Source organism: Salvelinus sp. IW2-2015, linkage group LG1, assembly GCF_002910315.2.
Source record: "Salvelinus sp. IW2-2015 linkage group LG1, ASM291031v2, whole genome shotgun sequence".
Lineage (NCBI taxonomy): Eukaryota > Metazoa > Chordata > Actinopteri > Salmoniformes > Salmonidae > Salvelinus > Salvelinus sp. IW2-2015.
The window spans coordinates 43,794,873-43,815,260 of record NC_036838.1 but is presented as its reverse complement, the minus strand read 5'-3'; the positions used below and the strand labels follow the sequence as shown (position 1 = coordinate 43,815,260).

General features: G+C 41.4%; 1 protein-coding gene across 3 annotated transcripts in view; it reads left to right on the top strand.

Annotated features, from left to right (window-relative positions):
* Positions 1-20,388, top strand: part of LOC111968153 (fragile histidine triad diadenosine triphosphatase) — a 333,296-nt gene that overhangs the window by 284,583 nt on the left and 28,325 nt on the right. For 2 of the 3 annotated variants that reach the window (XM_023993734.3, XM_023993727.3), the window contains one exon: positions 2,653-2,721. The exons of the other annotated variant lie outside the window; for it this stretch is intronic. In XM_023993734.3, coding sequence (XP_023849502.1) covers positions 2,653-2,721 — 69 coding nt within the window. The remainder of the gene's footprint in view (positions 1-2,652; positions 2,722-20,388) is intronic. 3 annotated transcript variants of the gene reach the window in all.

Below are 20,388 nucleotides of genomic sequence, written 5' to 3'. Positions count from 1 at the left end.
TACTTCAGTGTGTTGTTTTGCTCCAACTACAAATGTACCAACTTCCTTGAAGTTGTTTTGACTTAATTCACATCGGAGTGGATGTGGCTGTTTTAAAACGAGACTAAAGTGCCGAGGAAAATGCTTTTTGAGGTTCAAATCAAATCAAATCAAGTTTATTTTATATAGCCCTTCGTACATCAGCTAATATCTCGAAGTGCTGTACAGAAACCCAGCCTAAAACCCCAAACAGCAAGCAATGCAGGTGTAGAAGCACGGTGGCTAGGAAAAACTCCCTAGAAAGGCCAAAACCTAGGAAGAAACCTAGAGAGGAACCAGGCTATGAGGGGTGGCCAGTCCTCTTCTGGCTGTGCCGGGTGGAGATTATAACAGAACTATGCCAAGATGTTTAAAATGTTCATAAGTGACAAGCATGGTCAAATAATAATCATGAATAATTTTCAGTTGGCTTTTCATAGAGTTGAGAGTTAAGAGTTGAAAGAGTTGAGTTGAAAGAGTTAAGAGTTGAAAATAGCAGGTCTGGGACAGGTGGCGGTTCCATAACCGCAGGCAGAACAGTTGAAACTGGAATAGCAGCAAGGCCAGGTGGACTGGGGACAGCAAGGAGTCATCATGCCCGGTAGTCCTGACGTATGGGCTCAGGTCCTCCGAGAGAGAGAAAGAAAGAGAGAAGGAGAGAATTAGAGAGAGGTTAGGACCTGTAGATTAAAGTGAGCCCCAGAGTTCAAATGGCCCTTCTTGATATTTTATACACATCTTTGCTGAGTAGCCAAAGTTCATGATAAAGAACTCTTAAAGGTGCACTATGCTGAAATTGCTCCGACATTTCCTGGTTGCTAATATTAGAATAGTTCGGCTAATTTCAGTTTTTGTGACAAAACAAGCAAGTATAGTGTAGAGAATCATTGTACCATCTAAACTGTGAAATATATTTTCCATAACCAAAAAGATTGTATTTTCAGCTGTTTGAAGCTGGTGTACAAAACCGAAAGTAAAAGACACAAAAATATAACTTAAGAGCGGGAAGCATAGAAAAATGCACATAGAACAGAACTACAGCTTCTTAGACTTGCTTTCAATGACAATGACAGATCTGTAACTCCCAAAAAGTTACATATTGCAGCTTTAAACAAGGATATCAGTTTTGTTTGTCAGTTAATTTCCCCTGTCAGTTTAGTTCCTCAATGTGCTGTCAACTCTGAGAATGATGAGATAAGTGAGATGTTCCGATCCAGAAAAGAATAAGACAGTTTTCCTCATGTCATTGATTTTATTTATCATGTACAAAGTTGACAGTCTGTGCTTACATGATCCTAACAAACACAGGATGTGTTGTCATTTATGTTCTGTATGCTAATGAACATCTATTCAAGTCAGCTAATCAAACTGTTTTGAAGATACTTCTGAGAATGCTCTTATTAAGTAAGAGCTGTGTACTCTAAAGAACTGTCACAAGTATTCAGAAGGCCCAAGAGGCTGCTTTGTGTGGGAATGATTTCTTACATCTGAATAGCCTTGACAGTACACTTGCTCTATTCACGTTGATGCTTATACAAACACAATGATGTGCTGTTCTCCCACAATGACAGTGGCAGAATCACAATGACTGTTGACAATTTGTAAAATGCGGTATGACAATTTGCAAAATGTGTTTAAAACCATCTCTGAAATAATGTCGGAGGTAAGCCTATTCCCTGTGAATGCGGCTTACTGTCATGTTAATTGTAACTGTGTCCTTCATTTTTCATATTGATTTATTCTGTTTTACTTAGAGAAATAATAATTATATATACCAGGGATTGAAAAAGGAACTAATCAACTGAGACAATATAAATATACGACTTTGCCACTTTATTATACAGGCTTACTTGTGTCAGGAACGCTGCTGCTGAACTATTCATTTAACATCTATTTTAGTGGATTTCTATTGCATTATTTGAAGTATGCAACATTTCAGCAATCTAGAGCCAAGTGGATTGCTGATTAAAACTCAAGCATATGTAAGTGCTGGGGACATTAGCATCATGAGGACATTGTTTCTTCAGTTTGAGCGTGTTGTATTTCATTTCAGAGGAGTCTCTCGCACTCTGCTTGTCCTTCATTATGTTATCACTAGCTAATGACTTTTTTTTACTCTGTAAAACTTTGTTGCAGATTTGCATAGTGTAAGATAAATGTTTGCATCGTCTAATTATCTTTCCTGTTTTAATGTGTGTGTTTTTTCTTCTTCTTCTGCGTAAATACGTAGCAGTTGTTCTGGGACATTACCACACTAATAAGCACCCAAGGAAAGCTGCAAGTTGGAAACTAACTGTGCAGATGGCCAAGTTTGTGACAGCACGACGCAAGGGGGAGCAGAAAAGGACGTCTTACAAAGTCAATTTAAGTTTTAAAAGCATAAAATTAAGGAGTCCCGGTGGTACACAGGTGGTACACTTGGCGGAATGTATTGTAACCCTCCTGTGATTTACAGCATTGCTTCACCACCAGGTTGTGAATTAATGAAAGATGTCTCTGGATAGGTCTGTTGTCAGTTCAGTTTGTTACAAGAGTACCTGGCACAGCATAGTATGTATGTCTCTCTGGATGAGTGAATAACATAATATCTAAAAATAAAACATGTTCATTTGTTTTGTCATTGTGTGTTTTCAGCATGTTCACGTGCATGTCCTCCCCAGGAAGGCAGGTGACTTTGAGAGAAACGACAACGTCTATGATGAGGTAAAGTAGAGCGTTTTTAAAGTTATTTTGCCTCTCCCACTACATTGATTTGAGTTCTTATGACCAAACATTGATATTCAATATGACACACTGGCTGTTTAAATTCCTCCAGGGTAGGAGTTGTTTTTATCATACAGTTATCTTATGTTTATCAGTAATGCACTAGCTCACCTGTAGCTCAAAATAATAGCTTTAATTAAACATGTTAGAGCTGGGGTTGAACAAACGTCAATACACCCTGAGACCTTTTCGAAAATAAAATCACCAAACCAATGAACCACGATACTTCAATACACAAATAATGAACATGCCTTTCATAGTGATTTAAATTTCCCTGTGACATTTAAAATTTGCAACAAGAGCGGCCACACCAAATGAATATCAATGACTAAGTTTGATATGAATATTCTAATTACTACATCTAATAAAAACAGGCTTGACTATAGTTCCCTAAAGAGCCAGAGGCGGAAATAGAACGCATCCACATCCGTGGCCCACCAGCCAAATACAAATAGGTTTGTTTTTAATTTGCATGTGATCATAAGGGTTATTGTGAAAGCAGCTACTGTATGCCATTCATATTGTTGATGTCACACGCTGCAAATTAGACCTTTTTTCTCTGAGGTGTTTTGCTTCACAATGAATAATCACACAGTGTTGGCTCCCCCATACCTTACCACTGTTAAGTGTTTTATAACTCAAACTGTGCACATTTACTCCCTCATAAAGACTATTTAAGAGGCAATAGAATAGTTTAACCACTTTCCTCCTTCACAGTGTGAAACTAGTGAGAAATGTAGCACAGGGTTTCCAATCGTCTATTTGTGTGATATTGTGTGTAGTGAATAGACAATGTAATCTAAACTTCAGACCCACGTCATCTAGTTACAGCCTCTGATTGGCTGTATTTCTGATTAGGACATTACATAATGATTGGTTGATGTCTCTGATGTCAGTGACTAGGCCAATTACCCCAGATAGCCATTCAGTGGCCGTGCTCACTACAAGGCTGACTTTGGGGCAGGCACCGAGGCTCCACTGTCTGGGGTGTTTATCGTCGCAGAGAAAGGGATGGGACTCTGGAGTGCGATTTTATTTGTCACTTTATTTAGATGAAGTGACACGGCCCGGTAGATTCACGCAACGTGGTCGTAAAGAGCCTGTCCGCCGCCTGACAGCCATTCTGAAAGATACAGTCAGCAGCATCTCTCTCTCTTGCACTCTCTCTCTCTCTCAGATATAACACATGCCATTTCCAATTTTCTTAGCTGTGTCACCTTGCCAAAAAAAGCTGTCATGGCATATTAGACTTGTTTTGTCTCTTCTCTTTCACAAATGTTCTTTGTTATGTGCTTTGAATGTACGAGCTTGTCAGTAGTCATAATGGAGACAACAGCAAATGCTCAGGTTTTGTCTTCCTCTCTCACCGAACTAGATGCTGTAGCTATTCAAAGTTTCATACAGATACACTATAAAGTGTGTACTGTACAACATATACTTTGTCAAGTTCATCTGACATCTTTACAGTTTATATATGTGACCAACCGGCTCAGTTCTGTTTTATGTAGCAAAATTTGAACTAATGTTTTTTTACATTGGATAAAAGTAGAGAATGGTATATCATACACTACAGTTGAGGAAAAATGGGAAAGTAATTCTGCTTTGAAAGTTTATAAACTTGTAACCCCACTATTGAGAAAATGTCCCTTCAATGTTTTGGTACACCTACAGGAGAGCTCTTCTTTTTCTACACCAATTCAGCATCGTTCACACCCTCTTAAGTGTACTTTAACACCAATACACCCATCCGTTTAAAATGTATTTAGTACACGTCAATCTAACAAACCAGGCAACTAAAAGCAACTTTCTAAATAATGTTTTGGTTAGTTTCTAGCTTGTTAGCTAACTAGCAAACATTAAGTTAGCTGGCTAGCCAGTTCAAATTATGACCATATCATATAGCTGACAACGTCTTAACTTTAGCTAAAATAGCTTACAGTAGTAAGTATGACGTAATAAAAGCAGGGAATTCCACTGGAGAATTTTGGAACTTGGACACTGTCTCGTTGGCCTAACGTTATATTCTAATTTGACGTTGGTGTGGGTCATGTTGTTCTTCACATTACCGTCTCTGGTAAACACACACTATATCAAATAATATCAATGTTTATTTGTCACATGCACAGGACACAGAAGGTGTAAATCCCAACTCATAACGTTACTACCCTGCATTAATCTACAGGTAGCTAAAGCTAACCAACTAGGTTCAATGTTAGCTAGCTAGCTAACATTAGACTATAACTAGCAATGCAAATAGCTCTGAGATAGGAATATAAGAATAATACTACACAGATCATACACATAATGCTAGCTAGCGAGCCAGCCAGCCAGACAGCTAACGTTAGCTAGCTAGCTAACAGTACGCTTTAAATTGCAATGAAAACTGACAAAATTAGATTTTTTTATTTTTTATTTTATTTTATTTTTTACCGTTATTTTACCAGGTAAGTTGACTGAGAACACGTTCTCATTTGCAGCAACGACCTGGGGAATAGTTACAGGGGAGAGGAGGGGGATGAATGAGCCAATTGTAAACTGGGGATTATTAGGTGACCGTGATGGTTGAGGGCCAGATTGGAAATGTATAATATCTGAAAATGTAGCTAGCTAGACTTTCTTACCCATATACATGGACGAGCGCTTCTCCCTGTCAGTCACGGATGCCATAGTTGCCATTAGTTTGAAGATGGAATCCAGAGACAGGTGTTTTATACAACAGTCTTTTGTGTGTTCTCTTTTTGACTCCCTCTGCATATTTGCAATCAAATGCCTGAATTTTCTCCAACACCTTAGCTATCATATTCTGCTTCCACCGGGCATTCCACTGATTTCAAAACTTAGAGAGCATTAGCAACACTTTTGCAGTTTTTCATGATATCTTTCAAAAAAGCTGCATTAGAAAGGATTACCTACACATACTGAGAAGCTCATGTTATAGACAGAAGCGTGCTACATGCCAGACCAATCCGAACTCATCTCTTGGAATGTCCTACCAATCATGGCTAGTGGGAAGGTTTCTACCTCTTTCCATGGCTCAACCAACTAGGCTCGTAATTTAACAATTTTAATCGTATTTACAGATGGCTTACAAGTTTGTTATTAAGGCACTTGAAAGTTCACAATTTCCAGATGGCATTTTGGACAAAAACACATTTTGATAAAACAAATAATCATTATGTTCAAATGCCTCTCCTGTTAAGTAGTGGCACACGACATACTCCTAGTTTCCTGAAACAAGTCACATATGCTTTCTCAGCAGTATGGTTTGTTAGCAGAGATGAAAGACAGGGAGGCATAAACAAAGATACAGTATATTGTTGTAATGTTGCCTGCAGTAGCAACATGCGCTGCATTGAAATAACTTGCTCCAAAAGGTCAGAGTGGATATCAGATGAACATGATTGGAAAGGTGAAGGATTTCACTGTGTGGAGAATGATGTTGTAATAATCATTACAGTGGGCGAATAGCAATATCCCAGCCATAAATATCTACTTGACCTTGGTAATGCTCATCAATGGTCAAGTTATACACTTACAATGAATCATGTCAAACACCCAATTAGCTACTAACTGAAAATAGATCACATCTATGAATGTGATGGCCTACAGCCTCTGGGGGCTTTGAGAGTGGGGTATATGGAGAGAGAGAGGAAGAGAGAGAAAAGGTTGAAAGGCGTAGAGAGTTGGATGCCTGCCCCACAACATGGCAAGCATTGTGTATTTGCACCTCAGCAGCCTTCTGCCCAGACACCACTCATTACACCTTTTAAAGGTCAGCACTTTCAAAAATATGTGCTTTGACCTTTTAATCAGCCAAGGGGGAAAAAAACATTGAATCACATTTGGCATTCGTTTAACACACATTTTATCTAATATAATAATATATGCCATTTAGCAGACGCTTTAATCCAAAGCGACTTAGTCATGCGTGTATACATTCTACATATGGGTAGTCTTTGGAACTGAACGCACTATCCTGGCGTTGCAAACGCTATTCTCTACCAGCTGAACTACAGAGGCTAATCTTTGTCGTGATCATTCTACGCACATGAAGAACTGCAATTTAGACCCATGGAATATGCACTTTAAAGCTACTGTACTTTAGCAGGTACACGGTGACCATGACCCGAAATGTAGATGGTGAACTTTTTAGCCTGGTACAACTATAACCCATTAATGGGTTCCATTTCCACGGTTTTACATTTTTCCTACATTTCTGACCTGGGAAGCCATGTTGTTGACAAACACAAGCTTTTGAATGATGCCTCAAATGTTTGTGTCCTCGTACCCTAATCCATCTCATCCAACTGATTAAGTGCTGATTGAGTATGTGTTTGTGCTCAGAACATGTAAATGACAATTGTAATCAAAAGTGTGGTCTTTCTTTAATGAAGTCTGCACTCACTCACTCTCAGTGCCTGGAACACCATCTCAACACAGGAGCTTGAGAGCTGTACTGTAGCATCTAGTCGTGAGCTGGCGTAAATAACCATAGCGCTTTGTCGTTAGAATCCCAATACTCCTCTTCAGTCCTATTAAGAACACCGGCACTGTAGACACGAGTCACTCTTATTGGATGAGAGAGAGAAAGTGCACTCTTTATGGCTATTTAATCAGAGGAAAAAGCAGTGAGACGGCACCAGGCACCAGGCTATGCCTCTCTTCTGCTCTTGCTCTGAGCCACCTCAGAGATCAGTGGAAACTCAATTACGCCGCTGCCATGCTTGTTAGTGGGGAACAATGTCAGCTCGTGATTATAAGTTGTAATGATGTTATTTTCTCCAATTAGGCCTTGTGTGTTTTTTTTCAAATGCCTCTCCAGGTTCTCTAGGGAGAATGGAAGTGACAGACAGATGGAGGAGATGCTGTGAACCTAGTGTTTTGAAGGCAGTTTGTTGCTTTTAAACAGGTCTGAATGGATCCAGTTTGATTGGCAGCTACTGTAAATGTTTTCCATTTTGGTTCTGCTTATTTGTTGTGGCCACTGAAACAGTTGCAGGAACAGGAGTTTGATACAGGCTTATTGATTGGAAGAGGGGTGAGCAACATGAATATTCACCCCATCTCTGAACTGAATACAATAAATGAGATGATGACTGCGTCGGGTTCAAGGCTAGAATATGCCCTCTGAATAATGAGGGTGGAAATACATTATTCTTAATGATTCGCTAAATACAATTTATCTAATGCATTTTCTTTTTCAACTAGATCTACAGTATGTTCCAAAATCACTGCTTGTTATGTCTGGTAGTGTCATATTTCATATGTATTTCTACTGTACGGATCAGCTAGGGAGAACATTGCAAGGGAAAGCAGTCAAGTTATTTTACTGTCTCTAGCTGCTTGCTGTTGGAAACAGCAGCTCTTAAATTACCCCACCTTGTGTCTGCTCTGCTTATGTGCCTAGTCAGTCCAAAGACAACGAGTCATTCAGGGGCCCTGGAGACTGAATTTCACTTATTTAGCTTCCCGATTATTATCTTTCATTCCAGTATCTATCCACCCAATCAATAAATCCCCTCCCCGCTCTCCGTTGTATTTCTATGAGCCAGCCACCTCCTCGGCGCCGTGCTGACGTAGCCTGCCTAAGATATGTAGTGGGCCTCTCTCAACCCTGATATTGTGTGATAGCATTGCTCATTAGATCTTTATCTACGGTGCTCCCCTTTGCTGTGTGTGAGGATATCCAGACAGAGAGATCATATTCAGGGGAGGCGCTGCGTTGTTATTTGGCTGTCATTCATCATATTTTGTGGCAGTGTTATTGGGGAACATAGGGGGAATAGGGCTATGTAATGACAAATATCAATGGATCCTCATGTTCTTGCCTGCTGTGACAGGCTACTATCCATCTCTCTGGCACTCACCTAGTTAACATTTGTATCAAATAGCCAAGATTTGTCATTTTCCCTTCCCGGGGGGAGTAGGAGTTTTCGCCGATAGTTTAGATAAAGGAGAAAGATCCAGAACACGTCCTACACTTTCCTGTGCAAATGATGAGCAATTGTTCTAAAGTGCAGCCCCCCATCTGTCTGGCACTGTTGGACATGCAGTACTGTAGCCTACTTTGTTAGATAAAGGGAGGAGTGAGGGGGTGTCAAATAATAATGTTTACCATGGGAACCCATTAGCCCATTGGGTTCTTGTTATGTTGTTCACCTCATCCTCACCTGTATCAGGGTCTACCTGAGACTGTGCAGGAGGACAGGTATCTCTAGACATATTATTCAGCAGAACACACGCACACACACTCGCACACAAACACACAGATGCACACACACACACGGTCAGTAGAACTCAAATCATAAAAGTGGTACTAACTCAAATGTCAATAATATTTGTTTTTGAATACTGTTAACAAATATTAGGTTATTGAATAATATAACTTTATATGTGTGTTCTGCTAATCTTAAATTGAGCTTTTTCAAGTTATGATTATTTTTTTATTTTTTTAAAGTCAATCTAACATTTAAAAACAAATAAAGTAGTCGTCAGAAACATTGATATTTTAGTAAAAAAACACTTCATTTATCTGTGTTGTGCTGATATAGAATCATTGAGTTTTTGCAAGTTATTGAAACATAATAGTGCAACGTGGCTTGATTTTTAGAGGACTGTTTAATTAATAAATAAATCAATTATAATACTTTTACACAATGATGTATGCATGTTTGAAGAAAGATAAGTATATTTCTCTCTTGATAAACTGATATCGAAACTGTCAAGCAAATTGACGTTCAATAATGAGAAGCCATTCCCACCATCAACAAGGTCATGTGCACCACTCTTAATTACAGAGGCTAATACAGCATCATGTAATGCTTACTGCCCTACCTCCGGTTAACTTCTCTGGGATATGTGGGACGCTAACGTCCCACTTGGCCAAAAGCCAGTAAAAATGCGGAGCGCCAAATTCAAATAAATTACTATAAAAATCTAACTTTCATGAAATCACACATGAAAGATACCAAATTAAAGCTACACTTGTTGTGAATCCAGCCAACATGTCAGAATTCAAATAGGCTTTACGACGAAAGCACACCAAACGATTATGTTAGGTCAGAGCCAAGTCACAGAAAAACACAGCCATTTTTCCAGCCAAAGAGAGGAGTAACAAAAAGCAGAAATAGAGATAAAATGTATCACTACCCTATGATGATCTTCATCAGATGACACTCATAGGACTTCATGTTACACAATACATGTATGTTTTGTTCGGTAAAGTTCATATTTATATCCAAAAATCTGAGTTTAGGCGGGACGCTACTGTCTCACTTGGCCAAAAGCCAGAGAAAATGCAGAGCGCCAAATTCAAATAAATTACTATAAAAATCAAACTTTCATTAAATCACACATGAAGACACCAAATTAAAGCTACACTTGTTGTGAATCCAGCCAACATGTCAGAATTCAAATAGGCTTTTCGGCGAAAGCAAACGATGCTATTATCTGAGGTTAGCAACAAAGTAAACAAAGAGAGAGAAGCATATTTCAACCCTGCAGGCGCTACACAAAACGCAGAAATAAGAATATAATTCATGCCTTACCTTTGACGAGCTTCTGTTGTTGGCACTCCAATATGTCCCATAAACATCACAAATGGTCCTTTTGTTCGATTAATTCCGTCGATATACAGTATATCCAAAATGTCCATTTATTTGGCGCGTTTGATCCAGAAAAACACCGGTTCCAACTTGTGCAACGTGACTACAAAATATCTCAAAAGTTACCTGTAAACTTTGCCAAAACATTTCAAACTACTTTTGTAATACAACTTTAGGTATTTTTTAACGTAAATAATCAATAAAATTGAAGACGGGATGATCTGTGTTCAATACAGTATTAAAACAAACTGTAGCTAGCTTTCTGGTCACGTGCCTCTATCTAACAGTACACTTCAAGTGACCCTCGTTCAAGATGGCCGTACTTCTTCATTACACAAAGGAGAAAACCTCAACCAATTTCTAAAGACTGTTGACATCCAGTGGAAGCGGTAGGAACTGCAAGAAGGTCAATTAGAAATCTGGATTCCCAATGAAAACCCATTGAAAAGAGAGTGACCTCAAAGAAAAAGAAATCTGAATTGTTTGTCCTCGGGGTTTCGCTTGCTAAATGAGTTCTGTTATACTCACAGGCATGATTTAAACAGTTTTAGAAACTTCAGAGTGTTTTCTATCCAGATCTACTAATAATATGCATATCTTATCTTCTGGGGATGAGTAGCTGGCAGTTGAATTTGGGTATGCTTTTCATCCAAACGTGAAAATGCTGCCCCGTATCCTAGAGAAGTTAAAATCAAATCAAATTGTATTTGTCACATGCACTGTAGTATCCTTAGAGGCTTCTTAGATTGATGACTCATGACACGTAAGTACGGTTTAGTATTTAATTGTAACTTAGAATAACATTCTTTAATGCACCTGGCCTAAGCTACCTGAAGCTTTCTTAAATCACGGTTATATAGGCAGACATAGGAAATGGCTACGGATAGTGGAAAGCAAACCCCCGTCCTGAGTCAATACTGCCATCTATTGGTAAACATAAATATACCAGGTTGCACCAAATACAACCTTGAAATGCTTACTTACAAGCCCTTAAACAACAATGCAGTTCAATAAAAAATATTTACTAAATAAACTAAAGTTTATAAAAATCTATAAAAAAGAACACAATAACATAACAATACCGAGGCTATATACAGGAGGTACGAGTACCGAGTCAATGTGCGGGGGTACAGGTTAGTCTAGGTAATTTGTACATGTAGGTAGAGGTAAAGTGACTATGCACAGATAATAAACAGTGAGTAACAGCAGTGTAAAATCAAAGGGGGGTGTCAATGTAAATTGTCCGGGTAGCCACTTGATTAATTGTTCAGCAGTCTTATGGCTTGGGGGTAGAAGCTGTTAAGGAGCCTTTTGGACCTAGACTTGGCGCTCCGGTACCGCTAGCCGTACGGTAGCAGAGAGAACAGTCTATGACTTGGGTGACCGGGCCTTCCTCTGACACCGCCTAGTATATACAGTGTAAGTCAGAAGTTTACATACACTTAGATTGGGGTCATTAAACTCATTTTTCAACCACTCCACACATTTCTTGTTAACAAACTATAGTTGTGGCAAGTCAGTTAGGACATCTACTTTGTGCATGACACAAGTAATTTTTCCAACAATTGTTTACGGACAGATTATTTCACTTATAATACACTGTTTCACAATTCCAGTGGGTCAGAAGTTTACATACACTAAGTTGACTGTGCCTTTAAACAGCTTGGAAAATTCCAGAAAATGATGTCATGGCTTTAGAAGCGTCTGATAGGCTAATTGACATAATTTGAGTCAATTGGAGGTATACCTGTGGATGTATTTCAAGGCCTACCTTCAAACTCAGTGCCTCTTTGCTTGACATCATGGGGAAATCAAAATAGATTAGCCAAGACCTCCACAAGTCTGGTTCATCCTTGGGAGCAATTTCCAAACGCCTGAAGGTACCACGTTCATCTATACAAACAATAGTACGCAAGTAGAAACACCATGGGACAACGCAGCCGTCATACCGCTCAGGAAGGAGACGCGTTCTGTCTAATAGAGATGAACGTACTTTGGTGCGAAAAGTGCAAATCAGTCCCAGAACAACAGCAAAGGACCTTGTGAAGATGCTGGAGGAAACAGGTACAAAGTATTTATATCCACAGTAAAACGAGTCCTATATCGACATAATCTAAAAGGCCGCACAGCAAAAAAGCAACAGATCCAAGTCCTCCATTAAAAAGCCAGACTACGGTTTACAACTGCACATGGTGACAAAGATCGTACTTTTTGGAGAAATGTCCTCTGGTCTGATGAAACAAAAATAGAACTGTTTGGCCATAATGACCATCGTTATGTTTGGAGGAAAAAGAGGGATGCTTGCAAGCCGAAGAACACCATCCTAACCGTGAAGCACGGGGGTGGCAGCATCATGTTGTGGGGGTGCTTTGCTGCAGGAGGGACTGGTGCACTTCACAAAATAGATGGCATCATGAGGGAGGAAATTGATGTGGATATATTGAAGCAACATCTCAAGACATCAGTCAGGAAGTTACAGCTTGGTCACAAATGGGTCTTCCAAATGGACAATAACCCCAAGCATACTTCCAAAGTTGTGGCAAAATGGCTTAAGGATAACAAAGTCAAGGTATTGGAGTGGCCCACACAAAGCCCTGACCTCAATCCTATAGAAAATGTATGGGCAGATCTGAAAAAGTGTGTGCGAGCAAAGAGGCCTACAAACCTGATTCAGTTACACCAACTCTGTCAGGAGGAATGGGCCAAAATTCACCCAACTTATTGTGGGAAGCTTGTGGAAGGCTACCCGAAACGTTTGACCCAAGTTAAACAATTTAAAGGCAATGCTACCAAATACTAATTGAGTGTATGTACACTTCTGACCCACTGGGAATGTGATGAAAGAAAGAAATGCTGAAATAAATCATTCCCTCTACTATTATTCTGACATTTCACATTCTTAAAATAAAGTGGTGATCCTAACTGACCTAAGACAGGGTCAGTAATTTTTACTAGGATTAAATGTCAGGAATTGTGAAAACTGAGTTTAAATGTATTTGGCTAAGGTCCTGGAAGCTTGGCCCCAGTGATGTACTGGGCTGTACGCACTACCCTCTGTAGCGCCTTACGGTCGGATGCCGAGCAGTTGCAATACCAGGCGGTGATACAACCGGTCAGGATGCTCTCGATGGTGCAGCTATAGAACTTTTTGAGGATCTGGGGACCCATGCCAAATCTTTTCAATCTCCTGAGGGGGAAAAGGTGTTGTCATGCCCTCTTCATGACATTGCTCTCCATGATAGTTTGTTGGTGATGTGGAAACTCTTGACTCACTCCACTACAGCCACGTCGTTGTGAACGGGGGTATGTTCGGCCCTCCTTTTTCTGTAGTCCACGATCATCTCCTTTGTCTTGTTCACGTTGAGGGAGAGGTTGTTGTCCTGGTACCACACTGCCAGGTCTTTGACCTCCTCCCTATAGGCTGTCTCATCGTTGTCGGTTACTAGAGGAATGAGCACTGTGCTCAACAATTCCTGCAAAGGTCGGTTAAAATAACAAATCATCAAATATCTTAAACAATGACACAACCAGAACTACTTACTACTTACACTTGTAAAAAAAACTATTAATGAAGGTTATGAATTTAAGTAGAAAGGACCCTACATTTTTATGTTCACTACAACAAATATTAATGTTCAAATACTTCGTTATAGTTCAGAATACATGTAATATAGTGTAAAAAAGTTCCTAAAACACAAAACAGTGAAGTATTTACCTTAAAAAGATAAAAGAACCCATTCGGGTTGTGATGTCACTTTAAGTATTGAACACTTGTCACGCCCTGACCTTAGAGATCCTTATTTATTCTCTATGTTTGGTTAGGTCAGGGTGTGACTCGGGTGGGAGAATCTATGTTTTCTATTTCTTTGTGTTTTTGGCTGAGTATGGTTCCCAATCAGAGGCAGCTGTCTATCGTTGTCTCTGATTGGGGATCATATATAGGTTGTCATTTTCCGCTTGGGTTTTGTGGGGAGTTATTTTCTGTTTAGCTGTTTTGTTGCCTGACAGAACTGTTCGCTTTCGTTTTCTACTTTATTTTGTTGTGGTGTTCAGTTTAATTAAAAATCATGAACGCCTACCACGCTGCACCTTGGTCTGCTTCTTCAACCCACGAGAGTCGTTACAGAACTCTCCACCACGAAAAGACCAAGCAGCGTGGTCAGGAGGAATGGACGTGGGAGGACATCCTGAATGGTAAAGGATCCTGGACGTGGGAGGAGATCCTGGCTGGGAGGGATCGCCTCCCATGGGAGCAGACGGAGGCAGCAAGGAGGGAGCAACTATACAAGGGGTCACGGCTAGCACGGAAGCCCAAGAAGCAGCTCCCCCAAAAAACATTTTGGGGGCATACGGGTAGATTGGCGGAGTCAGGGTTTAGACCTGAGCCAACTCCCCGTGCTTACCGTGGGGAGCGTGTGACCGGTCGGGCACCGTGTTATGCGGTGATGCGCACCATGTCTCCAGTACGCATTCGTAGCCCGGGGCGCGTTGTGCCAGCTCTGCGCTCCAGACCTCCAGTGCGCCTCCACGGCCCAGCATATCCTGCGCCGGCTCTACGCACTATGCCTCCAGTGCGCCTTCATAGCCCAGTGCGTCCCGTGCCAGCTCTCCACACTCACCAAGCTGGAGTGGGTATCCAGCCAGGACGTGTTGTGGCAGCTCCCCGCACCAGGCTTCCAGTACGTCTCCTCAGTCCGGTAAGACCTGTTTCGGCTCCACGTACGAAGCCTCCAGTGATGATCCATGGTCCGAAGCCTCCAGTGATGATCCATGGCACTAAGTTTCCAGTGATGATCCATGGTCTGGAGCCTGTAGTGATGATCCATGGCACAAAGCCTCCAGTGATGATCCATGGCCCGGAGCCTCCAGTGATGATCCATGGCACGTAGCCTTAAGTGATGATCCATGGCCCGGAGCCTGTAGTGGTAATCCATGGCACGAAGCCTCCAGTAATGATCCATGGCCCGGAGCCTGTAGCGATGATCCATGGCAAGGAGCCTGCAGCGAGGGTCCCCTCTCCGGAGCCTCCAGCGACGGTCCCCAGTCCAGAGCCTCCAGCGACGGTCCGCAGTCCGGAGTTTCCAGCGACGGTCCGCAGTCCGGAGTCTCCAGCGACGGTCCCCAGTCCAGAGCCTCCAGCGACGGTCCGCAGTCCGGAGTYTCCAGCGACGGTCCGCAGTCCGGAGTCTCCAGCGACGGTCCGCAGTCCGGAGTCTCCAGCGACGGTCCGCAGTCCGGAGTCTCCAGCGACGGTCCGCAGTCCGGAGTCTCCAGCGACGGTCCGCAGTCCGGAGTCTCCAGCGACGGTCCGCAGTCCGGAGCCTCCAGCGACGATCTGCAGTCCAGAGCTTCCAGCGGGGGTTACCAGTTCGGAGCGTCTGGCGACGGTCTGCAGTCCAGAGCCCCCAGCGGCGGTCTGCAGTCCAGAGCCTCCGGCGATGATCTACGGTCCGGAGGTCCCGGCGACGATCCCTGCACCGGAGACGCCAGCGAAGTGGGGGGAGCCTAAAGCGGGGCGGGGTCTGCGTCCCGCACCGGGATCATATATAGGTTGTCATTTTCCGTTTGGGTTTTGTGGGGAGTTATTTTCTGTTTAGCTATTTTGTTGCCTGACAGAACTGCTCGCTTTCGTTTTCTACTTTGTTATTTTGTTGTGGTGTTCAGTTTTTATTAAAAATCACGAACGCTTACGACGCTGCACCCTGCACGAGAGTCGTTACAACACTGGAATACTTTGAGTTGGGTTACTCGAATGGTCCTTGGCTATGGGTTTCCACAAAACAATTTAGTTAGCAGAACTTATTACTTTTTACATTGCACACACATGCACACACACACACACACAGACACTCACACACACACACATACATACACAGACACACAAAATGATTGCTGTCATCAACAATGACAAGCTACCGAGGTCTGACAACTTGGATTGAAAATTACTGAGGACAATAGCGGACGATATTGCCACTCCCATTTGCCATATTTTCAATTTGACCAATCAGCCTGTTACCAACCCTTAGTAAACTTTTGGAAAAAATTGTGTTTGACCAGCTACAATGCTATTTTAAAGTAAACAAATTGACAATAAACTTTCAGCATGTTTATAGGGAAGGACATTCAACAAGCACAGCACTTACACAAATAACTGATGAATGGCTTAGAGAAATTGATGATTAAAAGTTTGTGGGGGATGTTTTGTTAGACTTCAGTACGGCTTTTGACATTGTTGATCATAGTCTGCTGCTAGAAAAACGTATGTGTTATGGCTTTACACCCCTGCTATATTGTGGATAAAGATTTACCTGTCTAACAGAACACAGAGTATGTTCTTTAATGGAAGCCTTTCCAACATAATCCAGGTAGAATCAGGAATTCCCCAGGGCAGCTGTCCAGGCCCATTACTTTTTAAAATCTTTACTAATGACATGCTATTGGCTATGAATCAAGCCAGAGTTTCTATGTATGCGGATGACTCAATTCTATACATGTCAGTTACTACAGTGACTGAAATGACTGCAACACTTAACAAAGAGTTGCAGTTAGTTTCAGAGTGGGTGGCAAGGAATAAGTTAGTCCTAAATATTTCTAAAACTAAAAGCATTCTATTTGGGACAAATCATTCACTAACTCCTAAACCTCAACTAAATCTTGTAATAAATAATGTGGAAATTGAGCAAGTTGAGGTGACTGTCATGGTCAAAACATATTGATACAACAGTAGCTATGATGGGGAGAAGTATATCAATAATAAAGCGCTGCTCTACCTTCTTAACAGCACTATCAACAAGGCAGGTCCTACAGGCCCTGGTTTTATCGCCACTGGACTACTGTTCAGTCATGTGGTCAGGTGCCACGAAAAAGGACTTAAGAAAATTGCAATTGGCTCAGAACAGGGCAGCACGGCTGGCCCTTGGATGTACACAGAGAGCTAATATTAATCATATGTATGTCAATCTCTCCTGGCTCAAAGTGGAGGAGAGATTGACTTCATCACTACTTGTTTTTATGAGAGGTATTGACATGTTGAATGCACCGAGCTGTCTGTTTGAACTGTTGTCGCACAGCTCGGAACCCCATGAATACCCCACAAGACATGCCATAAGAGGTCTCTTCACAGTCCCCAAGTCCAGAACAGACTATGGGAGGCACAGTACTACATAGATCCATGACTACATGGAACTCTATTCCACATCAAGTAACTGATGCCGGCAGTAAAATTACACACACACACACACACACACACACACACACACACCTTAGGTATCTCACAGCAGAGTTTATGAGTAGAGGGTGATAGCTCGAGATACTTTTTAGTACAGAACTAACTCTTGAAAATAATATGTTTTGTCAATTAGTAATTTTGCCTTTGCATAATAACTAGTGAGATGATATAGTGTCTGGATGAATCTACCTTGAGAAATTTTAAACAGATTTTAGTGTCCGTACTATCACTGTCGTCTTTTTATCAACGACACCCACAAACAATCAATACTTCCCTGTGAAGTCAGCTCCTCGCTTTGTCTATTTATACATTTGTTTCCTATACTATTTAAAAAATGCATTGTACTTTAAACTAGTTTTGAGTGAGGCCCTGTCTTTGGTCAGGCTTGCAACGATAATAGGAAAGACCACTGTATGAGTTATGTATTGATTCCTCTGTGAGAAAAGAAAAACACATCTATGTATTCCTGACTGCAGCTTTCAATCCACTTTCTTTTCTCTTCTACTTTTCCAAGTCTGTGTTAAAGCATCTCTGTTCCTTGCTGCTCCCATCTGTCCCTACTGAGGAAGATAAGGCGAGCGATTTAGTATCACAGCTAGCCTCCCATGGGGTACTTGGCATTGTCAAGTTTATAAATGTGTTCGCCATAACCGGCTATTGACAACGCTTGCCGATGATGAAACTGTTAATTATTCTACCGACTGTGGGATGTATTGAGCTGATTTAGCTGAGCATATGTTAAGACCATGAAGTTGCTGTACTTTTTAGAAGCAGCAACTTATATAGTCCCCGTCCTTACCCTCTCTCTCTCTCTTGCGCCCTCTCTCGCACCCTCTCTCTCTTTCCCACCCTCTCTCTCCCACTCTCTCTCTCTCCCACTCTCTCTCTCTCCCCCTCTCTCTCTCCATATGCTAATGTTGTTGTACTTGTGGAGGACCTGGTAAATTGCCCAATAAAGCAGGAATCATCTGATGTGGTGCGTACGCCCAAGCGCTTACAGCTTGGAACACAATTTTCGATGTTAGCTAAGTGTGAGAGAGGTTCAGGAGATGTCATAGAAGTGTTGATTTGCATCTCATTTGGAATGCAAATATATGTATGAAGCATGGTTTACAGAGTTGTGATCGGCTTCACATTCCAAACACATTCACTTCATTACCAGATGTATTATTTGCTAGGTCTCAAGTATCTCTTTGCATAAGCTTATGCTGAGAAAGAGGTATCACCTTCACATAGATTTATGAATAATATGAATAGCTCCATGAGTGATCAAACATGTTACCAAACAAGACTGCATTACAGTTCTTGAGGTATTATTCCTTCCAAAGTCAACTTTCTCTCATGGTCTCCTTGAGAAAGCATCCATGGCTTACACAGCAATATGAATAATATGACACATGCAATGCAATAAGGATCTGCAGTATTCCAAACTCATCTTGAATTAAATACAGTGTTGAGTTCATGAAATTGAGGGGGTCATCTTTGGTAATATCTCTGCATTTCTGCACTGTAAAAAATGTCTCCCACTGTGTTTAGAGACTCAGAGAAGCATGGCAGTGCTGAGATTCAGCAGACAGATTCAGCCAGACATCTGGGTCTGGGTCTGTAATGTGATACAGAAAGCTACATGCAACTCCAACAAAGCACTGTCATCTTCTGATACAGCATGTCACTGCAGATGCCTTTCTCACTTTTCCTCATGTCCTGTATACTCAGTCAGTGTTATATTCAGTTGTATTTTATATAATAAAGCATGGCATGCATCTATATAGAATTTGTGTAGTGGCATACAGATGAGCAGCCACATTTTTAGCATTTCCACACATGGGGATTTTCTTTTAGCAGGGTCTGCCTTTTTTTGCCTTTTATAAGCACATTTCATGAAATTCTACTTTTTTACATGAGAGAAGACATTAGCATAATCTTTTTTAATACCACACAAATTACCGAAATGAGTGGCTACTCGAACAGTGACAAACTGAGATCAATACAAACAACCTGGTTTTGAATTTAAACAGTAATCTGGGCCAATGAAGAGACACACAGATTGCACAATATTAGGAGGAATATACACTCACCGGAGAGTTTATTAGGCACACCCATCTAGTACTGGGTTGGACCCCCCTTTGCCTCCAGAACAGCCTAAAGTATTCGGGGCATTCTACAAGGTGTTGGAAACGTTCCACAGGGATGTTGGTCCATGCTGACGCGATGGCATCACTCAGTTGCTGAAGATTGTACAGCGGTACATTCATGCTGCAAACAGCCCGTTCCATCTCATCCCAAACATGCTCTATTGGGTTGAGGTCTGGGGACTGCGCAGGCCACTCAAGTAAACTGAACTCGCTGTCATGTTCCAAGCTATTTTTTTCCACTCCTCAATTGTCCAGTGTTGGTGATCTCATGCCCACCTGTTATGAGCATTTTGTTCTCAGTTGTTCATAATACCCAATTCAATTAACTACTCAGCCTGAAACCCAGAATTTGTAAGAAACTGGTTGAAATGAATCAGACGGAGGCCCAGCCACAATAGTCAGAATGTTTATTTACGAGAGCTCTGCCCATCCTTACATGTACATTGGTTTATATACCTCTCATTTCATCATAAATGTCCCTCCTCCTATAAGACAATGACAATATAGTTCACAAGTCCTTCTCATACATTGTCTGCCACCTGTTATACAATCTACTACAAGCCCAAGGTTTCTCCCCTCCCTGGGTGGAGAGACTTCCTTCTCTGTTATCAGTTTCACAGTGGTCACAAGTTGTCTGCCA